At 34.7% G+C, this 17,012-nt stretch overlaps 1 protein-coding gene and 1 non-coding gene across 2 annotated transcripts in view; one reads left to right on the top strand and one right to left on the bottom strand.

Moving 5' to 3' along the window:
* Prp16 (ATP-dependent RNA helicase l(1)G0007) overlaps window positions 1-8,679 on the bottom strand; it is an 84,483-nt gene extending 75,804 nt beyond the window's left edge. The window contains exons 1-5 of the mRNA XM_069832042.1: window positions 8,112-8,679; window positions 7,736-7,871; window positions 4,937-5,148; window positions 2,052-2,265; window positions 537-772 (exon numbers count right to left, since the gene is read on the bottom strand). Of these exons, the coding sequence (XP_069688143.1) occupies window positions 537-772; window positions 2,052-2,265; window positions 4,937-5,148; window positions 7,736-7,871; window positions 8,112-8,262 (949 nt within the window). The 5' untranslated portion in view covers window positions 8,263-8,679. The remainder of the gene's footprint in view (window positions 1-536; window positions 773-2,051; window positions 2,266-4,936; window positions 5,149-7,735; window positions 7,872-8,111) is intronic.
* A 450-nt stretch (window positions 8,680-9,129) lies between these two features.
* Window positions 9,130-9,201, top strand: TRNAP-UGG (transfer RNA proline (anticodon UGG)). The gene has a single exon. It is a non-coding gene; the product is annotated as a tRNA-Pro (tRNA).
* Window positions 9,202-17,012: the final 7,811 nt, after the last annotated feature.

The raw sequence follows: 17,012 nt of genomic DNA, 5'->3' as shown, positions 1-17,012 counted from the left end.
TCAACTACGACTGGCAGTAGGTGAAATAATTCCTGATTTTGAAATTCTGTCGCAGAGACATTCTGAAGACAGTTAATTTTAGGTTGTGATAATGTTCATTATTGTTCATTTCTTTCTTCGTTACATGTACTAAACATTAGTTCGTAGCCTTGTACTGTATAAAATTATATTTAAATGCTTGACGTAAGAAAAATGAAAATCCGTTAATAAGTCAGACGTTGCTTCACTTCCCCTTCGGGTGTCCGCCTGCCTCCATAGGTGCTATGCACGTTGCAGGTTACACAGTGGCCGGCGCACGATTACATTTTCGCCACCGCTGACATATCCTATTAATAAACTGCGACAGCAAAATTTAAAGATCGACTATGTTAAGGTCACCCTTCTCTCTTGTCCATTCTTCAACTGTGTAAGTCTGCCACTCTATATAAGCATACGAATTACTTAAACTTTAGATCACCAATTTATACCAATTTTTCCCAGTCTCCTGCAAAGTATAAAACCCAGACTTCCCTGTAATTATATACAGTTTTGTTTACCCTTGCCAGGCAGAGGTGTTGCGCCTGTCTTCTTCCTATCACGGGCCCAAGCATTGTACTTGTGAGTAGGAGTGGGTCTCGGTGTATCATCGTGCCTCTGCTTGCGGTCTGGACGATCTGTTCCTCTGCGGGAACTCCTCTCTGACCAGTCACCGTCTGAACGGCCTGTTACAGGTGTGGGCAAATCCCAACTAGAACGACGTGATGGTACAGGATCATCCTCATCCCAACTAGTTCTGCAAAAACGTGAAGTAAAATAATTTTAAAAATATTGGACACCTATACCACATCGCAAAAAAAAAAAAAATCTTACACCAATTCACAGGACAAGTGGAAATCACAGAGCAAACTAACTGTCTTAGAAGATGGTACTAAATCTTGAATTTTCACATGGTGAACAGTAAATAATATGTTTTAAATGAGGAAGAAAGAAATAGTGTATTAGTCAGAAGAGATGTAGCTTTGACTATTTCCCATTGCCAGTCATGTAAAACAAACTCACAACGTTTTCAAAATTGAATGTAGTTAAGGGGAGAGGATGGTACTTTTTAAAACTTTTTTCCTATTTGGTGTAAAATATTAATTTTTTGTATGTAGAGAGCTCATAGCTGTAGCAATTCAACCTAACATAAATATGTTGAAAAAAAAAATTATTTGGAGGCCCAAATTTGAAAAAAATATACCCAATGCAGGACTGTACTAAAACCGATATATCTAAACCGTTTTTAAACATAGATTCAAACACGTTTTTTGCAATATATTTGCAAAAGCATGTTCTACAAACTGTCTGTAACAGAATTTTGATATTAGTCCCTACGTTTGTAAAATAAACAATTAAAATTTAGTAACAATTTTCTGATTTCCTTTCTTGCAAACAAGCGGATGAAATTTTAAAATGAAATCAATTAACAAAATTATGTTACAGAGAAAAGTTTCCTAATAGTCTAAAGAATGTGTGTTCTAAATTTCATGCATGTATCTTTAATAGTTCAGAAATTGTATCCATTTTTGTCTGGCAATGTAGCAAAAAAAATTAAGTTATAAAAGGGGGCATGTGATTTAAAAATCCATAGCGCAGGAAGTTTAAAAATGACGTCTCGACATCCGATAAGGGCACAAATACCCACAAAGTGTTATGCAATGCATTCCACACATATCAAAGAGTATTTTAAAGACAATTTTTTTTTAATTTAATTTACCGGAAACAACAATAAAAGTTGGCGGGTGATTTAAAAATCCATAATGCAGGAAATTTAAAAATGGCGACTCAACATGCGATAAGGGCACAAATACCCACAAAATGTTATGCTATGCATTCCACACACAGGCTATCACAGAGTATTTTAAAGAATTTATTTTTTTTTGCAAATTTACTCATTTTTCACCAAAAAATACTATCCTCTCCCCTTAAGAAGGTCAGAAAGGTATTACTGACTATGGTTGCTGTAAGTGGGAAATAAATAAATTCGCGAATGGAAATGCTAACAATTCTGTAAATAATTCCACTGTTCTCACCTGGATGGAGAATCCTTGATCTTGATATTTGGAGTGAGTGGCTCATCCTTAAAGCGTGGTGTTTCTGACCACTCTCTGGATCTAGAAGAACTCCTGTCCCGATCATAGTCTCTGCTACTCCTGACTGAACTTCGTTCACTGTCTCTGTCTCGGCTTCTTCTATCCCTATGATCTCTTCTCCTGTCTCTATCACTCTCTCTACTTCTGTCTCTATCTGCAAGAACACGAGTGTTAAAATCCTAATAAAGATACAAAAGATTACCTAGCTTACTTTTGCACTTCTGTTGAACTCATAGTACAAAACAAACATTATGCACAACTCACAAATACAAATAGTATTAACCTCAATTGAATCACTTATTTGAAAAAGATAATTTAACGACGCTGTATCAACTGCGTGATTATGCAGCATGATGATTCTCAACCAGTGATACACATACCTCTGGGGCTATTTGGAGAGGACTAAAGGGATACTACTCTTTGCCCATAATATTGCTAATATAGTATACTCATTAGGGATTAAGATTAATAAAAACAAAAAAACAGCGCACAGCATCTCATGAGGGCAAGGGTTTTTCCCCTGATGGAAAGGCAGCTAAGTTATACAATCCAAGTATTTAATATTTATTTATTTAACCTGGTAGAGATAAGGCCGTCAGGCCTTCTCTGCCCCTCTACCAGGGGATTACAACTATAATATGAAGAATAAAATTACAATTAATATTAAATTTACAATTACAATTGCAATAAAAATTAAAGTACGATAAGATTACCTGATTAATGAAAGCTAGACAATTTATTATAGAAGTTAAGAACAAAGAATATTTTTGTATTTACTGAATTACAAATTAAACCTAGAATAACAAAATTCTATAGTGATGAAATTACCATATATTGAAATATTTTGTGATAGAATAAGAGACCTATTTACAAGAAACCATGTCTGAACGAGTCTCAATTACTGACCAAGTGCCTAGTAAGTTTGCGTTTGAATTCAATTTCATTTCGACAGTCCCTGATGCTAGCAGGTAGCGAATTCCAGAGTCTTGGCAGGGCTATTGTGAAAGAGGATGAGTATGAGGAGGTGCGATGGGATGGTATTGTTAGTATTGTTTCATGGCGAGAGCGTGTGTTCAGATTGTGGTGGGAAGAAAGGTAAGTGAAGCGAGACGACAGGTACGAAGGAATAGAGGAGTTCAAGATTTTCAAGATAAGGAGAAGTGAATGTAAATTTCTTTTCTTACTTAGTTTAAGCCAACCTATTGCTTCCAGGGATGGGGTAATATGATCATAGATAGAATCCAAGGTAGCTACTCTGGAAAAACTCAAGCTAATTTGGATATTTCCACCTTTATCTACCTATCTCAGACTGTAACTACTTATTATGGTTTTGGTATTTCCAGGTTTCCTCGACCTCTTGGAGTGTATGTTAGAACCTGTTTTAGTGTGCAGTTTGCTGGACAACTGCAGTAAGTTAATTTTACGTAGTTTTTAAATAACAACAATATTATTGTTGACGCACGTTTCCAATCTTTTTTAATATGAGAAATCAGTTTGTCAATTTCACATGTCATATTATTTATTGTTATTCATTGCCTTGACGCCTGCCTTACACTACAAAAGTAACATCAGTACATTAATTACAGCATATAATAACTTTCATAATGATTGTTACACATTAAATTAACTTGTTATAATTATGATATTTACTATGGGTATATTTAACAAATACCGGAAGACTAATTACGTTTATAGAAAAGGACAGCAAACACTGGTGACGTATTTAGCTGGTGGGTAATTAGCATTTTAAATACAATACAGGTAATGAAGAAATAATATAATTTTAGATTTGTTTCCGTCTCGACTTATTTTAATGTTAACCCAGAAGTATATTTGTTAACACATTTTAATATTTTACTTGTGAACGTTTTCGCCCATTTTGGACATCTTCAGACCATAAAGATATCTGTACATAATTTCATAATACATATTGAAATTCTACAAACGATTAATGGAAATTTATAAATACACTAGAAACATTTTCTAAAAAGGTACACTAAATACAGCAACAAATGGTAGTTTTATGATAAATATGCATATTTAATGTCATGTTATAATCATTCATGACAGCTAGAGATCGCGAATGAATTATATTGGAACAATAAACTGTATAATGTCTCAAAGGTGAATACTTGTTTAACAATAAGACACTTAGGTTAAATGTGCATATTTTAACAGAAAGTCGCATGAAAATATTACATATAAAGAAAAACTTAATATCATCAAAAAAGTTCAGAAAGGTGTAAGGGGTTGTGGTTGAATGTTATATTGACGTTGGTGTAAATAGAAAGGATGTGGATTGAAGGCGAAAGGTTTGGAATTACAAAATGAATGTTAAATGTAGTTTATATACACTTAAGTGACGCTGTGATAATCTATTCAACACATACGTTGTGAATATGCACGATTGTGAAGGTTGCAACAGTCAAATTGTTACAAGTATGTGTCGTTATGATGGATAATATCAAGTTGTTATTGTTAATCTCATATTGCAGTAGAAGTTCGTTGTGTATTGAAGATTAATAGATGCCCAAAATGGGCGAAAACGTTCACAAGTAAAATATTAAAATGTGTTAACAAATATACTTCTGGGTTAGCATTAAAATAAATCAAGACAGAAACAAAATTAAAATTATATTATTTCTTCATTATAATTCGACTTATTTGACAACTTTATCAAAATGAATTCAAAATTCAAACAATACAGGTACTTTCATGTAAGCTAAATTAATATTTTTATGACAAATCAGAAATTCAAATTATGCCTACCTAGTTTTAATAGACAAATTTGTATACAGAATAAGTTCAAGTTTATGAACTCTTACCTGAATCTCTCTCCCTTTCACGCGAATGTCTGGATTTATCATAACTCTTCTCTTCTCTGTCTCGTTCTTTCTCGCGCTTTTTGTCCCTGGATGAAGCATGTAACACACTTCTCTCCTTATTCTTCTGCATCCGTTCCACTATTCTATCACGAGCTTCTTTCGATATTCCGCCAGTGTGTGACGGAGTTTCCACATGGGCTGGTCGATAATGCCTACAAACATTCAAATAGTATTCGAAAATCAAAGCATAATTTTTATAAAAGTATACAATGATACAAGTATTTACACATGAACTACACTGCCATTTTTAAACTAGGCCGTGTCTCAAAGCTACATTTACAACTGAAGTGATTGTTGACTAAATAACAGTTGAAATAGCCGGATGTAGCATCAGAATATACGATCCAAAGCCAGTGCATAGTAATCAAATCCGTAGTAGCTAGTAAACGAAAATGCTTGCTTGATTGTTGACTTACACATAAACAAACATGAATACCTCATTAGAATTGGAGGTTATGAAATCGGAAGATGCTTTGGAATTAAAATGTGAGTTCAATGTAGAATAATACGTTAAATTGGAACACTGACATTGTTGGTATCAGCGTTACATTTTTTAAATAGTGTACTATTTCAAGCCCTTATCTTTACCACATATATTTCGATTGTTGATAGCAAAACATAATTTTTATAGATATATTTTGAACATCTTTTACATTTCTACATCTTTCTAAGTTTCTTTTCTAGGGTCTGAGGAAACCTATCATCCAGTCATAAACCTGAGAATCAAGTTTCATGAACTGTTTACTGGGAAATTGTTTATAATCACAGAATTACAATTTCTAAACAATATCAGCTAATAATTCGTAATTAAACCAAATACCTTGTATTTGATTAAACTGCATTAGGACATTGCTTTCTTAATTTAGTGCTATGCATGGCCATGGCCATACCATAATGTCCTGGCTTTCAGAAACAATCTGTTAAGAAGGCCATGATTCCAGCATACGAGTACATGTTCAAAGCTCTCTAGTTTGCAGTTTACAAGTCAGCTAGTTATTAGTCACTGGCATGTAGTATAGACTTGAACTTAGAGACATAATGTAGAATAACACATTAACTTGGAACATTGACTGTTAGTGCCTGCTTTACATTTTTTAAATCTTGTAATATTTTTGGCCCTTATCTTTTCCACATATATTTCGATTGTTGATAGCAAAACGTAATTTTCATAGATATCTTTTGAACATCTTTTATATTTCCAGATCTTTCTACATCTCTTTTCTTGGGTCTGAGGACATTACCATTCAGTTCATAAACCTGAGGATCAAGTTTCATGAACTGGGAAACTATTTATAATCACAGAATTAAAATTTACAGAAAATAACAGCTGAAAACTCGTAATGAAACTGCATTAGGATACTGTCTTCTTAATCTAGTGCTATAAGACTGATATCCTTCCAGAATGTTGTCTATACTTATTGTCGCGTAATTCGATTTGATTTGTGTCAATTTGAGACAAAGATTGCTTCCATATTTCGTAACTACACATATAGGCTATTTTTGATAACTTCAATTCCTTTCTTGAGCATCTGGTCCTGGCCATTCTGCTGATATGCTGCAGCCAATTCGTCTCGTACTGATTAATGTGGGTATAACTTATATCTTCGTCAAAGACGTTCCTGGTTTGACTATTTATCCTCCAATCACAATCTAAAATCACAGGAGAGCCAAATTCTAGCAATTCCTCCTAATAGAACAACCCACTAGTCATCATCTTTTACTGTCTCTTTACGAGTTTCATAATTTCATTATTTTAGGTCTGATTATTATTATTATTATTATTATTATTATTATTATTATTATTATTATTATTATTATTAATTTGATTTAATTTTTTTTTATTTAATTTCTTCCTGTAACCACTACAGGTTGCCATCGACAAAGAGTACCATGATACAATAGAGTAAATGCCTTGAGGCTTAATGATAAATTGTTGTTAGAGTGAAAAATAACAATTTGAATTATATTGAAACACATGATATTAAACGATCTAACGTCAAGGAGCTGCGAATTAGTCATGGTCCATATGTATGATGCCTGAAAATAGCTATTGAGCCTTTGAGTGCTGCAATTGTTAGATCTCTTAAAATACTTTTATGTAGGCCAAAAGATTTACAGAAGTCGACTAGGAACCGGGGTATGGTCCCACGGGCTCCTATCATTAGTCCCGTAATGAGGATGGATTCCAGATGGTATTTGTCCTTATAAAAACTGATGGAGGGTTCATATATATTCCTTTTTTCCTCGTGTACTTTTTCTGGCTGGTGTTCGTGCGATTCGAATCTCACAGTAGGGTCTATGATGTAACCTTCAAGAGAGGGAGGTTTAAATGCAATTATGTAGATTCTTCGATTACTGTCCTCACTGGATATGCCGTGTACTTCTTCATATACTGAATAACCTTTGTTCCTTAAGGCAGTTGCTATTATAGATCTTACTGTATGATGCCGCGCATTTCGTAGAAGTTCACCGTGTGGACATAATTATTTTATTGGTGTGTTGGGAAGAAAAAAGGAGCTGTATCATATTGGTTGAGTGGAAAAGAAGGCCGAATGGCCTTAACTCTGCCAGTTAAAATAAAACAATATTATTATTATTATTATTATTATTATTATTATTATATTGTTCGCATTTTCATAATACTTTCTCTATAGTAGGTAGTTTATATTATAAGAAATTAAGTAAAAAAAAAACTTATGAAAGAACAAATGAATCATGACGATACTGGTAAGAACAAACCTTTCGTTCTTCTTTTCTTTTCTGTCTAGGTCTTGTTCGACTTCATTCCCATAGTCATCTTCATCCATATAAGAAGTAACCCTGGATTTCTTTGATTCTTCTTCTTCCGCATCTTCTTTTTGTTTTCTTCTTAAAGCTGAAAGAAAGGTAACTTTTATCAATAGGCTATTTTGTGTGCATCTGTGTGACTATGTAAACCTATCAAGAAGAGCTTAACAAGTTAATATTCATGACTATATGCATGTGACACAACCCATTGAAGCAAAAAAAAAAAAAAAGAATAGCCTTCTTTGGTGTAGCTTTTCTGGAAAAATACCGTTAATTTTATATACACGAAAGTAATAACACTCAAGAATTAGAAATTCATCCTTATTACCAGCTAATTTATCCAATCCAAGTATGGATTTCTTTGGAGCAGGAGCCTTAAATACATCATTTCCTTCCGGTTTCTTCTTTATAACAAGACCTCCTTTTTCGTTTTTACTGCCTTCTAACCTATACAGGTCTGAATCATCATCGGAACTCATATTGGAGTAAAATTATATCATGTTCCTTGTAGAATTGATCACTCCACCTAACCTAACAATAGGCCTACTGTGCTTTCATACACAAATTAGTTTTCGCATACAGGGTAGGCAGACAAAACAACATACTTAAGCAATGCAATCTCTAAAAACAAACCATTCCTTATTGAGTATTTGCTATGATAGGCCTACAATTAAAGACTTGTTTTCTTTTGCACAATCTTTTGTACGTTGCAATGATTAAAAATGTGACAATATTTCTTCCACTCTCATAACAATAGAAGGTGGTACACTTTCAAAACTGCCAAATCCTTTAATATAAGTAGAATTTAAGTTCACATAACTATTTTGACAAATCTTTCGCTGAAACAAACTATCTATAAATCACTTTGTACATTACAATAACAGACTGAGTCAATATCGTATATTGGCAACAGTGGTTTCACGAATATTACATACCAACAACATCTGTAATATAACACCAAAGTTTTACTATAGTTAAAGAAAGTCATTTAAATATATAATTGCAATAGAAAAGTCAAGAATACTATATACATTTAATTACAGCATTTATAGGTATTTATTTAAAGAATAGCTTGTTCTTACAGAAACCTTCAGTACCTCAGTTTACAAAGTTATGTTGGTATAACCGCCCTAGTTCGGGATAAGAAATTTTACTAACTATTCTCACAATTCCGCAATGCATATTAAAATGTGCTTATAAAATTAAAAAGACATGTACAAAACATATTACATGATTACTTATGCAATTAAGAGAGCACAATTAACAAATCGTTTCAATAATGTATGGTTAATAAACTTCCTAATTATACCTACATATATAAGTTTTGCAACGACAGTATCTATATCGGCTCAGTGGTCTAGGGGTATGATTCCTGCTTTGGGTGCAGGAGGTCCCGGGTTCAAATCCCGGCTGAGCCCTTGTTTTGTTTTTTGTCTCAATCTGGATTTATTATTTAACACATGTACCGCTATTTGTATATTTTATTTCAATATTTTCCATAATCTTATGTTAAGTCACTTACTCAATAAGAAGAATGCATTTGTTTCAGGAGGAATTCTGATGTTACAAGAACATCAATTTAAGGATATTCAAAATGCTTTTTGCAACCAATGATTGAAAAAAAAAAAAAAAAAAAGATGGCAGGTGCGAATCCCTATAATTGCGCGCAGTGGTTAGTGGCTGTGTTATTTGAGATTTCAAACAAACCCAGGTCACTGCTTGTTACGAATCATCTTAGAATAATCATTAATCGTAAAACTTGAACTTTTAATGAATATCGTAACCAATACAAGAAAATAAATTTAATGCAACATTCACGGTTCAAGCAGTTATCAGTCTTCATTTATTTTTTCGGTAATAGGCTATGTTGTGAGTTTTTTTTTTTAACTCTATAGCATCTATTAGTGTTTTATGGTTGTGTTAACAGATGGAGTTACTTGTCAACAATGTGACGCTGAAACTTGTGTTCAGGTTACTGAACAGCGTGATCTGTGGTCCTGATATTGTATTTTATATTTTTGATTATTAGTTAATTAATATTAACCCGGAACACTCACATTCATACAATTGGAATGGACATTTTTCTCGACTTAAAAAAATACCGACCGACTCTCCAGCGTTATGCAATATCATTCGCTTTATATGGGTCGAATTCATAGTCGTCACTTATAAAATGAGGAAACACTTAAGTAATGAGCATTTCCTTAGCACTTATTTCAGATCGTATTGCAGAGACGCTACTCATTCATATGCCTGAGCATTCCCTTGACATCGAAAGAAATATGGCAACATGGCTGGACGTGAGCGCTTTCCTACATTCAATTGTTTTCCAGCGCCTTCAAATTGTTAAATCGGCATTATTGTCATACACAAATACAAAAGTAAATATTATAGAGCTAAAAATTATACAAGATGTCCAGAAAGCATTTTACAGAAAAGAAAGAATTGAGCTAAGATAACTAGTTATGAAATATGGAGATATCGTCGAAAGTAAAAAAAAAAATGATAATACTCTCCAAAAGAAGAAATTGACATGGAACAAAATTTCAGTTGAGTTTAATGCAAACTCCGGAAATATTCCTGTAAGTAAATCATTTTCATTTATTTTTCAGTTATTTTTATGCTAAACAAAGTGGAAATTATATAATTACGCAAATTTTAACAGCTTATTCCTTGGGTGGAATACAAATAAAAATGCAAATAACACTTTGTTGGGACGTGAATACTTTTCGAAAAAAAATGTCACTTAAATCTACCTGAAATGCTGCTGTATCATAAAATCTCAAAGCAAGCAGTACTTTCAGCAGTGGCGAAATCGGTAAGCCTCATGGTTGTATTGTGAATTGAAATGAGAGACACCAGAATATCCACAACAGTGTTCTTGTCGAAACGGTATCTCCTCTTAAATTGTTGATCATTATACATCTCTAAAGGATTTTCCATATCTCTGATATATCTTTTGCTTGCCGAAACTCATTTTCACTTTAATTACAGAACTAATCAATTAAATTAAATCATAATCATCATCTATTGTATACCGAATCAGCTGATTACAATGCATATAAGGAAATACTTGAGTAAGCTGACAAGCTACCTTATTTGAATAAGTGTTCACTTCAGTGGGATTTATGAATTGGAAATTATTATAAGCAACTGCTTAAATGTTTCCTTACGATAAGTGTTGACTATGAATTCGGCCCTAAGTAAGTCTCCCCAATCTCCCCCATTAGTATTCAAATCCCACATTTTCAACAGTTTTCCACCAAATTTGTCAACAGACATTTTCTGATCGATTTAAGGAACTTGCAAGAATTAATTAGCATTGAGCCAATAATATGGTTGAATTGTATGGATTATATCCAGTAATATCGTGGTTAATGAATGTTAAAAAGAATTACGGAAAAATTAAAGCAATTTCAATATTCATTATTCACAACAACGCAACTTGGCCCAAAAGTGAAAACGCAGTTAGGGTAGAATATAGGCCTACCGATGGTGCAACACATGCATCTCCAAGGGATGGCAAGCTCTGGCGTAAACTATGGGACATTAAAAAATTATAGGAAAATCAATTATCTTAGTTTATTAATTTCCTACCATAACCAGAATTCTGGCCGTTTTAAGCCATATTTTCACACTAAACATTTCCTCATTACAGGCTATTAAATTATCACAAACCTTAATTAATTTATTTAAAAGAATGTACTGTACTATACAACGTCACGTATAGGGCAGGGTATAGCTTTTGACCAACACTTCACATACAAACATCGCGGACTTCCCTGGTCGTGTGATTAGCACGGCACAAGGCCACCGCTGAGACAACACAGTACAACACATGGCAAGAGGCAAACACTCAGTCCCGTGGACGAAAAATAGGCCTAAATCTCTTCCATTGCCCACACTCCGATGGGAAGCGCGTATGCTATCCACAGAACCAAATGGCAGAGTAGACACACATAGGCCTATATACATATTAATGTAGCATGGAACATAATGTCACACTATACCTAATGTTAAAATGAAGAAGCAAAATTTCATGAGGGAATACATTGTATAAGAATTAATTTCAGTTACATAAAATAAGGTTAAGATTTAACTCCAAAAACATTGCACACGAAGTTAACATAGTAGGCCTAGTTAGAACTTAGAATTATGAATCTATTTTTAGTTATGACTTTTTCGCTTAATATTAAATTATTAAATCTAAAAAAAAATTAAGTCGCGTTAAAATGTGGTACCAGAGAAGTGTGACTCGTCATATATTATTATTAACACTCTACTCTTAAGTATACTTAAACGGTCATTGTTGAATGAAATGCTGTATATTTAAAGAAAAATTGTAATTATATTATAATGCAATTTTGATTGAATTAACTTGCTTTTATAAATCAAAGTTTATTGTTACCGGTACGTTTCTGTTGAAAATACACGTTCTTACAAAGCTTCTTGCAGGTTTCTGCCTCTGTATTATTATTATTATTATTATTATTATTATTATTATTATTATTATCATCATCATCATCATTATCATCCTGAAAGGGGAGGACGTACCCTGTGCTTATTTTTTTGAAAGATGGGACATAACAGGAGCGTTGCGATCGGAAAAACAACTGAATGTCACATAGCGTGGTAGGCCTGTTGCTATGGTAACAACGGTTGAGTTGCCAAACTTACAGTTCCCACGTGGCGAGTGCTTAACAACTCTCTTGGCGACATTTATTGTGCACACAATGTTAGCATTGGTACGTTTCGTCTTTGATTCTCTGTCGATTTTTGTATTGTTTTCTTACCTTCGCGTCAATTGTCAATGAATGTTTTAACGTCAGCCATCTTAACGACAATTGCTAGCTTCCATCAGCTGGCAGCGTGGTAGTCCATATTGGCAACATAGCACTGTAGTTCCAAGCTTGGCCGCTTAACTCAAGAGGACTATATATAATTTTTTTTTTCCTTGTTGGTAACTCTATAGCATCTATTAGATTCTTTATGGTTGTGCTAACAGATGGAGTTACTTGTGAAAAATGTGACGCTGAAACGTGTGTTCGGGTTACTGCCCAGCGACAGTTCTGATGTATTTTATATTTGTGATGATTGGTTAATTAATACTAACCCGGCACACTCACAATCACACACATTCATAGAAATTTCCAGACTCTAGACACCCAGGGAATTCCTCTTCTTAAAGAAAAATTCAGAGAGAGCTGACCCTGGGAATCGAACCCGGGACCTCCTGATCTGGAAGCCAGCATGCTGACCAACAGACAGTTTGACATGTTTTTAGATAATATTGTTCTAAATTAAAGCATTAGGTAAAATTGTTAAGTAGGATAAAACCACTCTGTGAATTATTTTCAATATTTATTGTTTGTATAGGCCTACATATATTGTACGGAGCGATGCCTGGTCAAAAGCCAGGACCCTGAGAAAATCTTCATCGCGACCTTGTCCGCCGAAGTACCACTATCAATCTTGTTTCATTGCCTGTGAGTAGCCTCTGCAATTCGAAAGATGCGTTATATAAATTTCAATCCATTTTTATAAGACGCTTTGTCTAATGCAAGTGGAATAGGAAGTGACGGCGTTCCCATGGTAAGATGCCCTAACCTAAGTGTTCAATAACAAACTCTTCCGGGACTTTTACTACGGGTAAACACCGCGCCATTAACCTCTCGGCCCGAGCTCGCGGGGGGCCTTCTTCTCACAGCCAGGCAATACCGGTACTACGAGGGGGATCCAGGAAATAACGACCGTTTTGTTGTAATAATTAAAAAATATATATTTATTTGAAAAAAACAAAGACTGTTACATAACTAAAGCTTCCTTTACTTCTCTACATAATCTCCACCTACATTTAAACATTTGTCGTATCTGTTCACTAGCTTTAGAATTCCCGTGTTATACTCCTCTGCCGCCAGTTCATTAAGCCAGGTGTTCACTGCCTTCTTCAACTCTTCATCACTTCCAAAACGCGTACCACCCAGAAAGTCTTTCAGCTTAGTGAAAAGGTGAAAATCGCTAGGAGCAAGGTCTGGACTATAGGGCGGATGATCAAAGATTTCCCAACCGAATTGATCCAGCAATTCTCGAGTTGAAGCAGCAGTGTGCGGGCGGGCACAGATTTTGTGGTAGCCAAGATGTTGCGACACAATTTCACCAAGCAAAGAACGAGAAATGTCAGGAAAGGCAATATGCAATTCGTCGAGTGATGTGCGCCTGTCTTGCAAGATTCTGTCGTTCACTTTAGTCTTCAGGTCTTCTGTGATGAGTGATGGGCGTCCGGGTCGAGTTTCATCGTGGACATTTGTTCGCCCATTGTTGAACATTTCGCACCATTTTCTCACATTTCTTTCATTCATTACAGTATCACCATACACTTCTTTCAATTGCCGGTAAATTTCTGCAGGTTTCAAATGTCGGGCATTCAAAAATCGAATCACACTCCTCACCTCACAGTCGGCGGGATTATCAATCACGTCGTTCATTTTGAAGTAACACAAAATGCACAATGGCGACTTGTTGCAACCAGTACTCACAACATTATGAGAACACATGTTAAGGAAGCCAGTTGACCTTCAAACAAGGAAGGGGAGTCAGCTGCGCGGCGGGTATGCGCGAACGGTCGTTATTTCCTGGATCCCCCTCGTACATTCAATTCTTTCCATGGTGGTATTCTTCCACCATGAATTCTTTCCCACTTCTCTTCTTACCGGATTCACGACTGACTTGACCAAAGCCATAGCTTGCTAGATCATTGTCCGAGATCGCAGAATTCCAGAAAGGTATATCTATATATATAATTTGAATTGGTAATGGAAATTACGAGAAAACGGCTGAACGGATTTTAATAAATGACCCCTCATTTTGAAGCTTGGAACTCAAAGTTTTTCAGAAAAATAGTAGTTTTCAGTGAAATGTCAGGTAAAAAACGTAATACGGCGAACGCTAAGCTCCGCCCACGATCCCTTTCCACTTTTCCCCTACAAGCTCACCACACACTCTACGTCATGGGCTAGTGTTGTGTCGAATGCACATTTCATGTGGGTGGGGATAACTTCCCCTACTGGCGTTCGCCGTATTACGTTTTCGCCAAATGTCAATTTTTTCAACATAATTTTCCTATTTTCCAAAATTCATCTGTCGTCAGTTTTGAGAACTAGCTAATTGCATTTCAGAATAAAACAAAACACACACTACAGTAAACAATATTACACGAAGGCCATAATCTGCAAGAATGCTGACATATTTAGAGTTCAAATTAAATTGGTTATTAAAAACTTAACTTACTAAAAAATAATTTACAGGTTCGATTCTGTGGTGTGTAATTTTCTGGGTACAGCTGTCTATTGGATATTAAAAACTACGAAACTTGAGGTGGTTTGATGACATTATTACCATTAGAAATGAAATATTATTGCAGTTAATGCCATGATGTGACTATTTTTCATTAATTATACACATTAATGCTATATTGATGATATGAAAGTGAAACGTTTTGGAGTTATATGTATTAGTAGATGTAGAGAATAACTTACATTAGATTTTGATTTCTATATTTTACTGAGTGGCGGCTATATAGTATATATAGTATATGTTACTGAAAGCTATAAAACTTACGTAAGATAATATTATTAAAAATCAAATATTTTTATAGTTATTAATCAAGTGGGGTTGAGTCTTTTCCATGCATTTAATGGCGGTGTGGTGTAGATATTTATATGTGTGGTTCTCTTCAGTATTGGCTCAAGAGAGAGTATCTTTCATTATTATGGAAGCAAATAACTTTCAGAATGTCTGGTATTCTTCATTGAAAATAAATCTGAAAAATGCTTATTTGAACGTCTAATGAACTTAGTTTGCAGCATTTGCTGCACAAGCCACTAGTTAGTCTATAGTTCTTGGTTTTCATCATTCATAATTTAAAATTTTCACATTTAGTGTATTGCAGTTTACTGACAGGAATACTAAAACAATGTTAAGAATTTATGAAATAATAAATTAAAGAATCGCGAAGAATGGTCTTTCTGTGACATTTCACCTAAAACGAAGTATTTTTGTTGTATAACGAAAATATGTGATCACTATTTACATTTCCTATCGCCGCTTAAGGGGAACTTCACTTCTTACTTTGAAATGTAATGCCTTACCTCCGGAGGGCTCCGTCTCTCCCTTCGCTGTGTTGCCTGGAATCGGGAAGAGAGTAGGCCCTTGCGAGAATGTTTTCTTTCGTCACTCCCCTCAGATCTCCAAGAAAATATCAGATGTCTTCTACTCTTGTCAAACATAATATGAAGATCCTACCAGGAATATTTCTGGCGATATTTTACAGTAATGTTTAAATTACATTTCCCAAGTTAAATTCTTCCATAAAGAGATAAATATCACATTAATGTATAAACGTTATTTAACGACACTTTTTAAAATATGAAGATACTTAAAGTAAATGGTCCACACCTGTGAAGTAACGGTTAGCGCGTCTGGCCGCAAAACCAGGTGGCCCGGGTTCGAATCCCGGTCGGGACAAGTTATCTGGTTGAGGTTCTTTCCGGGGTTTTCCCTCAACCTAATTTGAGCAAATGCTGGGTAACTTTCGGTGCTGGACCCCGGACTCATTTCATCGGCATTATCACCTTCATCTCATTCAGACGCTAAATAACCTTAGATGTTGATACAGCGTCGTAAAATAACCTACTTAAAAATAAAGTAAATGAGATATGATGCATAAACGGCGCATGGAAGAATAGTAATGTCTGAGAGAACTGAATTACCAGTAAGAAACCTCCATCACAAAGCTTTGTCCCCAAACAACTCCTAGGATCTACCGGGAATCGAAGTCGATTCTTTTGGTACGAGTAGGGTAAAGTTGCCTAATTCCGTGTCATATTTAATTGTAATAAAAATTTTCAAATAACACCTAAATGACGTTATTTGGACCTTCAGCTACAGATTTTACAACATTCAGTGTCAACAGTTTCACAAGTTTGGTATATAATATATGATTCTTCATTGCTATACAGTGGCTCCTAAATCCGTGACAGGGATCCAAATTCCGTGATAGTGGTTTCCTAATTCTGTGAGTGATATCGTAATTCCGTGATACTAAAATAACCCTCATTAACTGCTCAGAAAACAAACGTGTATTTGGAAAAACACATTAAAGTCATGGTATATTGTTTTAATATGGATTAAGCAAGAAATTACAACACAAAAAGGGCCTAAGTGACAAATT

This window comes from Periplaneta americana, chromosome 7 (genome assembly GCF_040183065.1).
Source record: "Periplaneta americana isolate PAMFEO1 chromosome 7, P.americana_PAMFEO1_priV1, whole genome shotgun sequence".
Classification (NCBI taxonomy): Eukaryota; Metazoa; Arthropoda; class Insecta; order Blattodea; family Blattidae; genus Periplaneta; species Periplaneta americana.
This window is presented reverse-complemented; position numbering and strand designations above follow the sequence as displayed.